The sequence below is a fragment of the Nerophis ophidion genome, linkage group LG13 (assembly GCF_033978795.1).
Source record: "Nerophis ophidion isolate RoL-2023_Sa linkage group LG13, RoL_Noph_v1.0, whole genome shotgun sequence".
Taxonomy (NCBI): Eukaryota; Metazoa; Chordata; class Actinopteri; order Syngnathiformes; family Syngnathidae; genus Nerophis; species Nerophis ophidion.
The window spans coordinates 59,424,435-59,439,899 of NC_084623.1; the positions used below are offsets into that span (position 1 = coordinate 59,424,435).

Sequence of the window (15,465 nt, forward strand, 5' to 3'; positions counted from 1 at the left end):
TGGTCACACCTTCCAAACATGGAGGAGGTGGTCACACCTTCCAAACATGGAGGAGGTGGTCACACCTTCCAAACATGGAGGTGGTGGTCACACCTTCCAAACATGGAGGTGGTGGTCACACCTTCCAAACATGGAGGTGGTGGTCACACCTTCCAAACATGGAGGATGTGGTCACACCTTCCAAACATGGAGGTGGTGGTCACACCTTCCAAACATGGAGGATGTGGTCACACCTTCCAAACATGGAGGTGGTGGTCACACCTTCCAAACATGGAGGTGGTGGTCACACCTTCCAAACATGGAGGTGGTGGTCACACCTTCCAAACATGGAGGTGGTGGCCACACCTTCCAAACATGGTGTTCCTACTTATGGAGGAGGTGGTCACACCTTCCAAAGGTGGTGTTCCTACTTATGGAGGAGGTGGTCACACCTTCCAAAGGTGGTGTTCCTACCTATGGAGGAGGTGGTCACACCTTCCAAAGGTGGTGTTCCTCGTTATGGAGGAGGTGGTCACAACTCCTAAAGGTGGTGTTCCTACCTATGGAGGAGGTGGTCACAACTCCTAAAGGTGGTGTTCCTACCTATGGAGGAGGTGGTCACACCTTCCAAAGGTGGTGTTCCTACCTATGGAGGAGGTGGTCACACCTTCCAAAGGTGGTGTTCCTACTTATGGAGGAGGTGGTCACACCTTCCAAAGGTGGTGTTCCTACTTATGGAGGAGGTGGTCACAACTCCTAAAGGTGGTGTTCCTACCTATGGAGGAGGTGGTCACAACTCCTAAAGGTGGTGTTCCTACTTATGGAGGAGGTGGTCACACCTTTGAAAGGTGGTGTTCCTACCTATGAAGGTGGTGTTCCTACCTATGGAGGAGGTGGTCACACCTTCCAAAGGTGGTGTTCCTCGTTATGGAGGAGGTGGTCACACCTTCCAAAGGTGGTGTTCCTCGTTATGGAGGAGGTGGTCACACCTTCCAAAGGTGGTGTTCCTACCTATGGAGGAGGTGGTCACACCTTCCAAAGGTGGTGTTCCTACTTATGGAGGAGGTGGTCACACCTTCCAAAGGTGGTGTTCCTACTTATGGAGGAGGTGGTCACAACTCCTAAAGGTGGTGTTCCTACCTATGGAGGAGGTGGTCACAACTCCTAAAGGTGGTGTTCCTACTTATGGAGGAGGTGGTCACACCTTTGAAAGGTGGTGTTCCTACCTATGAAGGTGGTGTTCCTACCTATGGAGGAGGTGGTCACACCTTCCAAAGGTGGTGTTCCTACTTATGGAGGAGGTGGTCACACCTTCCAAAGGTGGTGTTCCTACTTATGGAGGAGGTGGTCACAACTCCTAAAGGTGGTGTTCCTACTTATGGAGGAGGTGGTCACACCTTTGAAAGGTGGTGTTCCTACCTATGAAGGTGGTGTTCCTACCTATGGAGGAGGTGGTCACACCTTCCAAACATGGTGTTCCTACTTATGGAGGAGGTGGTCACACCTTCCAAAGGTGGTGTTCCTACTTATGGAGGAGGTGGTCACACCTTCCAAAGGTGGTGTTCCTACTTATGGAGGAGGTGGTCACACCTTCCAAAGGTGGTGTTCCTACCTATGGAGGAGGTGGTCACACCTTCCAAAGGTGGTGTTCCTACCTATGGAGGAGGTGGTCACACCTTCCAAACATGGTGTTCCTACTTATGGAGGAGGTGGTCACAACTCCTAAAGGTGGTGTTCCTACTTATGGAGGAGGTGGTCACACCTTTGAAAGGTGGTGTTCCTACCTATGAAGGTGGTGTTCCTACCTATGGAGGAGGTGGTCACACCTTCCAAACATGGTGTTCCTACTTATGGAGGAGGTGGTCACACCTTCCAAAGGTGGTGTTCCTACTTATGGAGGAGGTAGTCACACCTTCCAAAGGTGGTGTTCCTACTTATGGAGGAGGTAGTCACACCTTCCAAAGGTGGTGTTCCTACTTATGGAGGAGGTGGTCACACCTTCCAAAGGTGGTGTTCCTACTTATGGAGGAGGTGGTCACACCTCCCAAACATGGTGTTCCTACCTATGGAGGAGGTGGCCACACCTTCGAAAGGTGGTGTTCCTACTTATGGAGGAGGTGGCCACACCTTCCAAACATGGTGTTCCTACCTATGGAGGAGGTGGTCACACCTTCCAAAGGTGGTGTTCCTACTTATGGAGGAGGTGGTCACACCTTCCAAAGGTGGTGTTCCTACTTATGGAGGAGGTGGTCACACCTTCCAAAGGTGGTGTTCCTACCTATGGAGGAGGTGGTCACACCTTCCAAAGGTGGTGTTCCTACCTATGGAGGAGGTGGTCACACCTTCCAAACATGGTGTTCCTACTTATGGAGGAGGTGGTCACAACTCCTAAAGGTGGTGTTCCTACTTATGGAGGAGGTGGTCACACCTTTGAAAGGTGGTGTTCCTACCTATGAAGGTGGTGTTCCTACCTATGGAGGAGGTGGTCACACCTTCCAAACATGGTGTTCCTACTTATGGAGGAGGTGGTCACACCTTCCAAAGGTGGTGTTCCTACTTATGGAGGAGGTAGTCACACCTTCCAAAGGTGGTGTTCCTACTTATGGAGGAGGTAGTCACACCTTCCAAAGGTGGTGTTCCTACTTATGGAGGAGGTGGTCACACCTTCCAAAGGTGGTGTTCCTACTTATGGAGGAGGTGGTCACACCTTCCAAACATGGTGTTCCTACCTATGGAGGAGGTGGCCACACCTTCGAAAGGTGGTGTTCCTACTTATGGAGGAGGTGGCCACACCTTCCAAACATGGTGTTCCTACCTATGGAGGAGGTGGTCACACCTTCCAAAGGTGGTGTTCCTACTTATGGAGGAGGTGGTCACACCTTCCAAAGGTGGTGTTCCTACCTATGGAGGAGGTGGTCACACCTTCGAAAGGTGGTGTTCCTACTTATGGAGGAGGTGGCCACACCTTTGAAAGGTGGTGTTCCTACCTATGAAGGTGGTGTTCCTACCTATGGAGGAGGTGGTCACACCTTCCAAACATGGTGTTCCTACTTATGGAGGAGGTGGTCACACCTTCCAAAGGTGGTGTTCCTACTTATGGAGGAGGTAGTCACACCTTCCAAAGGTGGTGTTCCTACTTATGGAGGAGGTAGTCACACCTTCCAAAGGTGGTGTTCCTACTTATGGAGGAGGTGGTCACACCTTCCAAAGGTGGTGTTCCTACTTATGGAGGAGGTGGTCACACCTTCCAAACATGGTGTTCCTACCTATGGAGGAGGTGGCCACACCTTCGAAAGGTGGTGTTCCTACTTATGGAGGAGGTGGCCACACCTTCCAAACATGGTGTTCCTACCTATGGAGGAGGTGGTCACACCTTCCAAAGGTGGTGTTCCTACCTATGGAGGAGGTGGTCACACCTTCGAAAGGTTGTGTTCCTACTTATGGAGGAGGTGGCCACACCTTCCAAAGGTGGTGTTCCTACCTATGGAGGAGGTGGTCACACCTTCGAAAGGTGGTGTTCCTACTTATGGAGGAGGTGGTCACACCTTCCAAAGGTGGTGTTCCTACTTATGGAGGAGGTGGTCACACCTTCCAAACATGGTGTTCCTACTTATGGAGGAGGTGGTCACACCTTCCAAAGGTGGTGTTCCTACTTATGGAGGAGGTGGTCACACCTTCCAAAGGTGGTGTTCCTACTTATGGAGGAGGTGGTCACACCTTCCAAAGGTGGTGTTCCTACCTATGGAGGAGGTGGTCACACCTTCCAAAGGTGGTGTTCCTACCTATGGAGGAGGTGGTCACACCTTCCAAACATGGTGTTCCTACTTATGGAGGAGGTGGTCACAACTCCTAAAGGTGGTGTTCCTACTTATGGAGGAGGTGGTCACACCTTTGAAAGGTGGTGTTCCTACCTATGAAGGTGGTGTTCCTACCTATGGAGGAGGTGGTCACACCTTCCAAACATGGTGTTCCTACTTATGGAGGAGGTGGTCACACCTTCCAAAGGTGGTGTTCCTACTTATGGAGGAGGTAGTCACACCTTCCAAAGGTGGTGTTCCTACTTATGGAGGAGGTAGTCACACCTTCCAAAGGTGGTGTTCCTACTTATGGAGGAGGTGGTCACACCTTCCAAAGGTGGTGTTCCTACTTATGGAGGAGGTGGTCACACCTTCCAAACATGGTGTTCCTACCTATGGAGGAGGTGGCCACACCTTCGAAAGGTGGTGTTCCTACTTATGGAGGAGGTGGCCACACCTTCCAAACATGGTGTTCCTACCTATGGAGGAGGTGGTCACACCTTCCAAAGGTGGTGTTCCTACTTATGGAGGAGGTGGTCACACCTTCCAAAGGTGGTGTTCCTACCTATGGAGGAGGTGGTCACACCTTCGAAAGGTGGTGTTCCTACTTATGGAGGAGGTGGCCACACCTTTGAAAGGTGGTGTTCCTACCTATGAAGGTGGTGTTCCTACCTATGGAGGAGGTGGTCACACCTTCCAAACATGGTGTTCCTACTTATGGAGGAGGTGGTCACACCTTCCAAAGGTGGTGTTCCTACTTATGGAGGAGGTAGTCACACCTTCCAAAGGTGGTGTTCCTACTTATGGAGGAGGTAGTCACACCTTCCAAAGGTGGTGTTCCTACTTATGGAGGAGGTGGTCACACCTTCCAAAGGTGGTGTTCCTACTTATGGAGGAGGTGGTCACACCTTCCAAACATGGTGTTCCTACCTATGGAGGAGGTGGCCACACCTTCGAAAGGTGGTGTTCCTACTTATGGAGGAGGTGGCCACACCTTCCAAACATGGTGTTCCTACCTATGGAGGAGGTGGTCACACCTTCCAAAGGTGGTGTTCCTACCTATGGAGGAGGTGGTCACACCTTCGAAAGGTGGTGTTCCTACTTATGGAGGAGGTGGTCACACCTTCGAAAGGTGGTGTTCCTACTTATGGAGGAGGTGGCCACACCTTCCAAAGGTGGTGTTCCTACCTATGGAGGAGGTGGTCACACCTTCGAAAGGTGGTGTTCCTACTTATGGAGGAGGTGGCCACACCTTTGAAAGGTGGTGTTCCTACTTATGGAGGAGGTGGTCACACCTTTGAAAGGTGGTGTTCCTACCTATGGAGGAGGTGGTCACACCTTTGAAAGGTGGTGTTCCTACCTATGGAGGAGGTGGCCACACTGCGGGTGTAGGCCAGGCGTCTCTCCATCCAGACGGCGGGGTCCAAGAAGCGCTCCATGCAGAAGTAGCGGAAGACGGGCTTGAAGTGTGAGCAGACCTCCATGAAGACCTGCAGCTTGTGGTCAGAACCCAGCCTCTGAGCCTCCTGGCGGCCGAGGAGAAAGAGCGGTGAGGAGGGAGAGCAAGGGCTGCTGGGTAATTGATGGCTGACATTACCATCATCTTCTTGCGGCACGCCAGGCTGGACGCGTCCTGAGGCCGATAGCGTTTGTGGGCTCCTTTGTTGGGGTCCACTAAGAACTCTCCCAGGGGAACCGTGCCAGAACACCATTCTAGAACCCCGCTGCACTGCGAGAAGGGAACTACCTAAACATGATCGATACGCTCTCTTTAGTGATTGAGTATGTCCTGATACCATGCTGATGTTGGTCCTGTATCAGCAAGTGTGGGATGCCACCTGCTCGCATGTGTGTGATATCACGTGCGATACAAGCAGTCCAGCAACATGTTTACTTTGTGTGTGATATCTTGTGCGATACAAGCGGTCCTGCAGGGCGTTCACTGGTGTGATATCATGTGCGATACAAGCGGTCCTGCAACGTGTTTGCTTGTGTGTGATATCTGTGCGATACAAGAGGTCCTGCAGTGCGTTAACTTGTTTGTGATAACATGTGTGATACAAGCAGTCCTGCAACGTTTTTACTTATGTGCGATACTAGCAGTCTTGTAACATGTTAACTTGTGTGTGATATCATGTACAGTTCATAAAGTCTTGCAGCATGTTAACTTGTGTGTGATATCCCGTGCGATACAAGCAGTCCTGCAGTCTATTTACTTGTGTGTGTGACATCATGTGCGATACAAGAGGTCCTGCAGTGCTTTAATTGTGTGTGATATCATGTGTGATACAAGCAGTCCTGCAACACGTTTACTTGTGTGTGATATCATGTGCGATACAAGCAGTCCTGCAGCGTGCTTACTTGTGTGTGATATCATATGCAATACTAGCAGTCCTGTAGTGTGTTCACTTGTGTGTGATATCATGTGCGATACAAGCAGTCCTGCAGCGTGCTTACTTGTGTGTGATATCATATGCAATACTAGCAGTCCTGTAGTGTGTTCACTTGTGTGTGACATCATGTGCGATACAGTCTTGTAACCTGTTCACTTGTGATATCATGTGCGATACTAGTAAGCAGTCCTGCAGTCTATTCACTTGTGTGACATCATGTGCGATACAAGCAGTCTTGTAACATGTTCACTTGTGTGTGATATCGTGTGCAATACTAGCAGTCCTGCAATGTGTTCATTTGTATGTGATATCATGTGCAATACTAGCATTCCAGCAACATCTTTACTTGTGTGTGATATCCTGTGCGATACAAGAGGTCCTGCAGTGCGTTAACTTGTTTGTGATATCATGTGTGATACAAGCGGTCCACAACATTTTTACTTATGTGTGATATAATGTGCGATACTAGCAGTCTTGTAACATGTTAACTTGTGTGTGATATCATGTACAGTTCATGAAGTCTTGCAGCATGTTAACTTGTGTGTGATATCCCGTGCGATACAAGCAGTCCTGCAGTCTATATACTTGTGTGTGTGACATCATGTACGATACAAGAAGTCCTGTAATATGTTCACTTGCGTGTGATATCGTGTGCGATACAAGAGGTCCTGCAGTGCTTTAATTGTGTGTGATATCATGTGTGATACAAGCAGTCCTGCAACACGTTTACTTGCGTGTGATATCATGTGCGATACAAGCAGTCCTGCAGCGTGCTTACTTGTGTGTGATATCATATGCAATACTAGCAGTCCTGTAGTGTGTTCACTTGTGTGTGACATCATGTGCGATACAAGCAGTCTTGTAACCTGTTCACTTGTGATATCATGTGCGATACTAGTAAGCAGTCCTGCAGTCTATTCACTTGTGTGACATCATGTGCGATACAAGCAGTCTTGTAACATGTTCACTTGTGTGTGATATCATGTGCAATACTAGCAGTCCTGCAATGTGTTCATTTGTATGTGATATCATGTGCAATACTAGCAGTCCTGCAACATCTTTACTTGTGTGTGATATCCTGTGCGATACAAGAGGTCCTGCAGTGCGTTAACTTGTTTGTGATATCATGTGTGATACAAGCGGTCCACAACATTTTTACTTATGTGTGATATAATGTGCGATACTAGCAGTCTTGTAACGTGTTAACTTGTGTGTGATATCATGTACAGTTCATGAAGTCTTGCAGCATGTTAATTTGTGTGTGATACCCCGTGCGATACAAGCAGTCCTGCAGTCTATATACTTGTGTGTGTGACATCATGTACGATACAAGAAGTCTTGTAATATGTTCATTTGCGTGTGATATCGTGTGCGATACAAGAGGTCCTGCAGTGCGTTTACTTGTGTGTGATATCATGTGCGATACAAGCAGTCCTGCAGCGTGCTTACTTATGTGTGATATCATATGCAATACTGTGTTCACTTGTGTGTGACATCATGTGCAATACAAGCAGTCTTGTAACCTGTTCACTTGTGATATCATGTGCGATACAAGTAGTAAGCAGTCCTGCAGTCTATTCACTTGTGTGACATCATGTGCGATACAAGCAGTCTTGTAACATTTTCACTTGTGTGTGATATCATGTGCGATACAAGTAGTAAGCAGTCCTGCAATGTGTTCACTTGTGTGTGACATCATGTGCGATACAAGCAGTCTTCTAACATTTTCACTTGAGTGTGATATCATGTGCAATACTAGCAGTCCTGCAATGTGTTCACTTGTGTGTGATATCATGTACGATACAAGCAGTCTTGTAACATGTTTACTCGTGTGTGAGATCACGTGCGATACAGCCAGTCCTGATATCAAGCAGTGTCAGATGAGCAGATATGATAGAAAGCAGTGATAGGTGTAACCTTGTATCGCCTGATGTTGAGTTTCCTCTTCCGAGTGTCCATGTTGCGCTGCAGCAACATGGAGCACATGGAGAACACCTGCTGCATGACCGCATCTTGGCGCAGGTCATCCTTGCCCTGTCGCACAGAGGTCAAAGGTCAGCACACACAACATGAAACAGTAGACATCCACCCACTGCGCTGATATTTGGCATTTTGACCTAGATCGGTATCGGCCTTTCTTTTTTACAAATCTAACAGAAGTACATCAGCAGATACAATACATACACATATGATACCAGTATTTAAAATGAGTCTTAACAGTTATTTGCGGGAAATCCCGTTTTTGTCCTTCTTTCCTGGCATCTTCCTGGTCGTTTTATGGCTAGTGCAAAGCCTTCGTAGAAAACATTAAAGGAGCGCCACGAGTTTCATGTTCCGTCATTCAATCAAATAACAGGACAGAGATGGACATGAAGGTGACAGACAAATGCAAACTTTGTGTAAAAATCTTGACAAATATGAGATGATTGTGTACGTAAAGAAGGTGAGGCAGCAGCTCACACTTTCTCATACTTTCTGTAATGATGAAAGCCATCTTGAAAAATATCTCAACTATGATCTGGAATTGTTGTCATTGAAATGTTGACAATATTTCAGGTTAAGTATTAAATACATAAAGTTTTATCAAATAGTATAAAATGGAGAAGATGAGTAGAAAAATGACATATTTTGATCAATTTTCCCAGGAGATGTTCCATAATTCAAAATAAAATGTTGATGCTCCTCTTAGGCACACGTAATAAAGATGTTTTTTGATGATGAATTAAACACAAAATAAAAGATATCGTCACTACTTGTTCACCTTTCCGACATTTAATGTTAAAAACTACAACAGATGTTTACTGACATATAATATTCATCTTTAAAGCGGTATAAAATGGATGGATTATCGGCCTTCTGGACTACTAATCGATATCGGTCCTAAAAAAACATGTAATAATTAAAGCTGCAGGCAGCGATGGACGGGACTGCTTTGGCTGCTGCCCCCGCGACCCAAGCCCGGATAAGCGCTAGCTAGCCGGCAGCCATCTTAACAAATAATTTCACACGACGGCGAAGCACAACTAATGTTAATATTATTCAAATATTGTGTCACTAGCGCGTTTATGCCATTTAGAAGATTACATGCTGGGAGCGGTAGGAAAAAAAAACTGAAAAAAAACGTGTAACTCTCTGTGTGAGCGCACGGCCGCCATCTTAGAAATGTTTTTCAGCGCAGCGGTTCTTTGAAGGCTAATAAAATCAAAACCGGGCCATTCATTGTCTTTACCGTAGCATAAAAATGCCACAACAGTCCGCAGGCAAAGGACAACTTTAAAACATATCGGCTTAACTACGCCACCTGGCAGCCATCTTGGTATCGACCATCACAGCCCCTCCCTCACGAATGTTGGTGCGTGCGCAACAGCAGCAGACGGTATGGAAAAAAAACAACCCAAAAAACGTCTCCCTCACTATGTCTGCGCACGGCGGCCATCTTTGAAATGTTTCTTTGAAGACTGATAAAATCAAAACCGTATCAGTGATTAAAACTATTTCATCAACTTTTAATCAGAAGAGTTCAATCTCTCTCCTGTGGTAGTTTGAAGCTGACACGACAAACGCGTTCAGAGGAGATAATGTTTGAAAAAAGGTGACCAGTTTTTTACAAAACTTTTGTTTTGAAGGGGGAATGGCAAACTTCCTGTTGATTTTTGCTGAAGGATGTCAGTGTATGAAATGTAGGTCTAAGTGAGACCTACATAGAGGTTGTGGTTTCATGTCGCTACAACATTCCTACTGGAAGTGACAGGCAGTTTTGCCTGTGTTTTCTTCCAAGGAGCAGTTTTATCTGTGTTTTATTCCTGGGGGGCGCTAGAGTGCAATTTTGAGTTTTGGGGTTAGGTTTTTTTTATCATATCGCAATTTTTGCCATTCCTGATGTGTGTGTCCAGTTTGGTGAGTTTTGAAGCATGTTAAGGGGGTCAAATTACAGCTCAAAGACGCAAAGGTGACCGTTTTTTTATAAAACTTTTGTTTTGAAGGGGGAATTGCAAACTTCCTGTTGATTTTTGCTGAAGGATGTCAGTGTATGAAATGTAGGTCTAAGTGAGACCTACATAGAGTTTTTTGTTTCCTGTCGCTACGACATTCCTACTAGAAGTTACAGGCAGTTTAGTCTGTGTTTTCTTCCTAGGAGGCGCTAGTGCGCAATTTTTAGTTTTGGGGTTAGGTTTTTTTGATTAAATCGCAATGTTTGCCAGTCCTGATGTGTGTGTCAAACTTGGGGAGTTTTGAAGCATGTTAAGGGAGTCAAATTACAGCTCAAAGATGCAAAGGTGACCGTTTTTTACAAAACTTTTGTTTTGAAGGGGGAATTGCAAACTTCCTGTTGATTTTTGCTGAAGGATGTTAGTGTATGAAATGTAGGTCTAAGTGAGACCTACATAGAGGTTTTTGTTTCCTGTCGTTACAACATTCCTACTAGAAGTTACAGGCAGATTAGGCTGTATTTTCTTCCTAGGAGGCGCTAGTGCGCAATTTTTAGTTTTGGGGTTAGGTTTTTTTGATTAAATCGCAATGTTTGCCAGTCCTGATGTGTGTGTCAAACTTGGGGAGTTTTGAAGCATGTTAAGGGGGTCAAATTACAGCTCAAAGATGCGGAATAATAATAATAAAGAAAGAATAAAAAGCTAGAAATTCAATAGGGTCCTCTGTCCCTAAGGGACATTCGGTCCCTAGAAATATATATTTGATGAGGACTGTGTGGAATAGTCAATGATTAGTGTTTTACACACACACACACACACACACACACACACACACACACACACACACACACACACACACACACACACACACACACACACACACACACACACACACACACACACACAAACACACACACACACTGCCTGGATTATAAAGCATGTTTGTGAGGTCCACACACAAGTCATGCTTCTTTATTGACTAAAGACTCAAAGAGTCACAGACATTTTTGCGCACGCACCTTGACCAGCTGCCTCCTGCTCCTGCCGTCCGAGCCCACACAGTCGATGATCTTGGGCAAGTTGACACCTCCCGCCAGGTGGTAGTGAGGTACGAAGGATCTGATGGTTACCACGTCGTCATAGCAACCTGACGGATCCACCTTTGAAAAGGAAGACACATAGTTGGATTATTGATGACAGACAGAATAGTTCAGGGGTGAAGTCAAAACTAACATGTTGAATATTACACCTGTAAATAATCTTTGATGACTTCAAGTAGCACACAAATGTAATATTTCACCTACAATAATACTGGCTGATACCACACAAATCCTATCAGATATCAGCACAGGTCATAGTAGATGCAAGTATCCTTTAGAAGTGTGGAATGTCAGAAGAAGTTTGATGGAGTGAAAAGAGTCAAACAGAGCAATGAAAAATAATATTTATTACTAACCGTCTGGAATGAACTTATACTGTCTTTAAGTTGAAGTGGAGCGCTAATTGTTTTGGCAACACATCATTCATGATGCAGGGAGCCCAATGATACAGACACGGAACATGTTCTAATACACTTCTGCCTTGGAAACTCCGTATGTGTAAGTCATGTGTAAGTATAATTATTTAATTGTTTATATTGACTAATGTCCTCTTTTATTGTTCAATGCTTATTACACATGTCTAGCCTGTGTGCTATTGTGTGCTTAGCTGTTGTGGAGCTGCAAGCTCCTAGAAGCCTGTAGCTGAGCATGTTTACCTTTTTTAGATGACTTTAGTGAAATAGAAGAAATTGTGTGTTAATTGGAGGACAAGTAAACACTCTCCAAGACTGCTTATATCGCACATGATATCACACACAAGTAAACACTCTGCAAGACTGCTTATATCGCACATGATATCACACACAAGTAAACACTCTGCAGGACTGCTTGTATCGCACATGATATCACACACAAGAAAACACTCTGCAAGACTGCTTGTATCGCACATGATATCACACACAAGAAAACACTCTGCAAGACTGCTTGTATCGCACATGATATCACACACAAGTAAACACACTGCAGGGCTGCTTGTATCGCACATGATATCACAGACAAGAAAACCCGATGCAGACTGCTTGTATCACACATGATATCACATACAAGTAAACACTCTTCCGGACTGCTTGTATCACACATGATATCGTGAATTGCGTGAATTATATTTATATAGCGCTTTTCTCTAGTGACTCAAAGCGCTTTACATAGTGAAACCCAATATCTAAGTTACATTTAAAGCAGTGTGGGTGGCACTGGGAGCAGGTGGGTAAAGTGTCTTGCCCAAGGACACAACGGCAGTGACTAGGATGGCGGAAGCGGGAATCGAACCTGCAACCCTCAGGTTGCTGGCACGGCCACTCTACCAACCGAGCTAAACCGCCCCATCATACACAAGTAAACATGCTGCAGGGCTGCTTGTATTGCACATTATATCTCACACAAGAAAACCCGATACAGGCTGCTTGTATTGCACATGATATCACATACAAGTAAACATGCTGCAGGACTGCTTGTATTGCATATGATACCACACACGAGAAAACACGATGCAGACTGCACATGATATCACACATGTAAACACGTTGAAGGAGGGCTTGTATTGCACATGGTATCACACACAATAAATACGCTGCAGGACAGCTTCATTCACACATGATATCACACAAGTAAACACGCTGCAGGACTGCTTGTATCGCACATGATATCACACACAAGAAAACCTGATGCAGACTGCTTGTATCGCACATGATATCACATACAAGTAAACACGATGCAGGACTGCTTATATCGCACATATCACACAAGAAAACACGATGCAGACGCTTGTATCGCACATGATATCACATACAAGTAAACACGATGCAGGACTGCTTATATCGCACATGATATCACACACAAGAAAACACGATGCAGACTGCTTGTATCGCACATGATATCACATACAAGTAAACACGATGCAGGACTGCTTATATCGCACATGATATCACACACAAGAAAACACGATGCAGACTGCTTGTATCGCACATGATATCACATGTAAACACGTTGAAGGAGGGCTTGTATCGCACATGATATCACACAAGAAAACACAATGCAGAATGCTTGTATCGCACATGATATCACACGTGTAAACACGGTGCAGGACTGCTTGTATCGTAAAATATATCACACACAAGTAAACACGCTGCAGGACTCCTTGTATCGCACATAATATCACACACAAGCAAACACGCTGTAGGACCACTTGTATCGCACATGATATCACACACAAGTGAACACACTGCAGGGCCGCTTGTCTCGCACATGATATCACACACACAAACACGCTGGAAGACCACTTGTATCGCACATGATATCACACATACAAACACGCTGGAAGACTGCTTGTCTCACACATGATATCACACACAAGTAAACACTCTGCAGGACCGCTTGCATCGCACATGATATCACACACACAAACACGCTGGAAGACCACTTGTATCGCACATGATATCACACATACAAACACGCTGGAAGACTGCTTGTCTCACACATGATATCACACACAAGTAAACACTCTGCAGGACCGCTTGCATCGCACATGATATCACACACACAAACACGCTGGAAGACTGCTTGCATTGCACATGATATCACACACACAAATACGCTGGAAGACTGCTTGTATCGATGTATCGCACATGATGTCACACATTTTAAATGCAAGTCCATATCATCACATACTTGGTATTTTTTCTGATATCAATTGCACTACAAGACACCTCCAGTGTTATGTTTGTGATTGTTGTAAACAAAGGTAGTTCACGTCAACAACAATACTGCTCTTTGCAAAATTGTGGGAAAATATACTAAAATATTATATACTGTATATAAAATATAGATATATAATAGGTATTCATATATATTTGAAAAAGTATTCTTCCTATTGTTGTCTGAATAATTGTGTGGGAGTGTTGGAGTGTGGTCAGAGCACCTTGATCTCCAGGGTTGGCATGGCGACCGTGTCCAGGTCCTTGATGTGCAGGATGGGCTGGTCTGCAGGGATGGGGATGGCCTCTGCAATCCACAAGAATGTACAAGCGTCAGGGTTGTTGGCTTTATTTCATCCATGAAGGACTCACTCTTCTCCAGCTTGTGTCTGCTGGCGTCCATGTAGGCCAGCGTGATGTAGGCGTCGCACAGCCGCTCCATCCCGTGGATCATCTCGCCTTTCTTCTTCCTCACCGCCTCCATGATCTTCCTGGCCACATCTGTACGCTCCTGCACGGCCAGATGAGAGATCCACTCAGGTGCTGCTCGGACACGTGCGAGCACCGGGCTCCATCTACCATGTCAAAGGGTGACGACTGTCTAGGACTGCTCTTTGGCAGGCGGCTCCTGCACAATGTTTCATCCTTTTTGGCGTTGACCAGCGCAAAGATGATGAAGAGAGTGTGGTGAGGGTGTTCCAGGGAGGAGCGGTAGATCAACTGAGAGGAGATACATATACAGTAGAATCATGCACACATGTACAGTATACTAATGCACAGTCTGATAATGCACACATGTACAGTAGAATAGTGCACACATGTACGGTATAATAATACACACATGTACTGTATAATAATACACACACAGTATAATGCACACATGTACTGTATAATAATGAACACATGTACATTATAACACATGTACATTGTAACATTGCACACATGTACAGTATAATCATGCACATGTGTACAATTCAATCATGCACACATGTACATTATAATAATGTACACATGTACAGTATAACAATGCACACATGTACAGTATACTAATGCACACATGTACATTATAATGTGCACATGTACAGTATAATAATGTACACATGTACAGTATAATAATGTACACATGTACAGTATAATAATGCACACATGTAATGCATGATAATGCACACATGTACAGTATACTAATGCACAGTCTGATAATGCACACATGTACTGTATACTAATGTACAGTCTGATAATGCACACATGTACAGTGTGGTATTGCACACATGTGCTGTATAATAATGCACACATGTACAGTAGAATAATACACACACAGTATAATGCACACATTTACATTATAACAATGAACACATGTACATTGTAACATTTTACAGTATAATCATGCACACATGTACAGTATAATAATGTACACATGTACATTATAATGTGCACATGTACAGTATAATAATGTACACATGTACAGTATAATACTGCACACATGTACATTATAATGTGCACATGTACAGTATAATAATGTACACATGTACAGTATAATAATGCACACATGTGCTGCATGATAATGCACACATGTA

The 15,465-nt window shown here is 45.0% G+C and overlaps 1 protein-coding gene across 1 annotated transcript in view; it reads right to left on the bottom strand.

Annotated features, from left to right (window-relative positions):
• The window catches only part of atm (ATM serine/threonine kinase), a 119,029-nt gene that overhangs the window by 23,257 nt on the left and 80,307 nt on the right, over positions 1-15,465 (bottom strand). The window contains exons 52-58 of the mRNA XM_061919303.1: positions 14,471-14,611; positions 14,264-14,402; positions 14,116-14,198; positions 11,118-11,258; positions 8,087-8,203; positions 5,374-5,523; positions 5,137-5,302 (exon numbers count right to left, since the gene is read on the bottom strand). Of these exons, the coding sequence (XP_061775287.1) occupies positions 5,137-5,302; positions 5,374-5,523; positions 8,087-8,203; positions 11,118-11,258; positions 14,116-14,198; positions 14,264-14,402; positions 14,471-14,611 (937 nt within the window). The remainder of the gene's footprint in view (positions 1-5,136; positions 5,303-5,373; positions 5,524-8,086; positions 8,204-11,117; positions 11,259-14,115; positions 14,199-14,263; positions 14,403-14,470; positions 14,612-15,465) is intronic.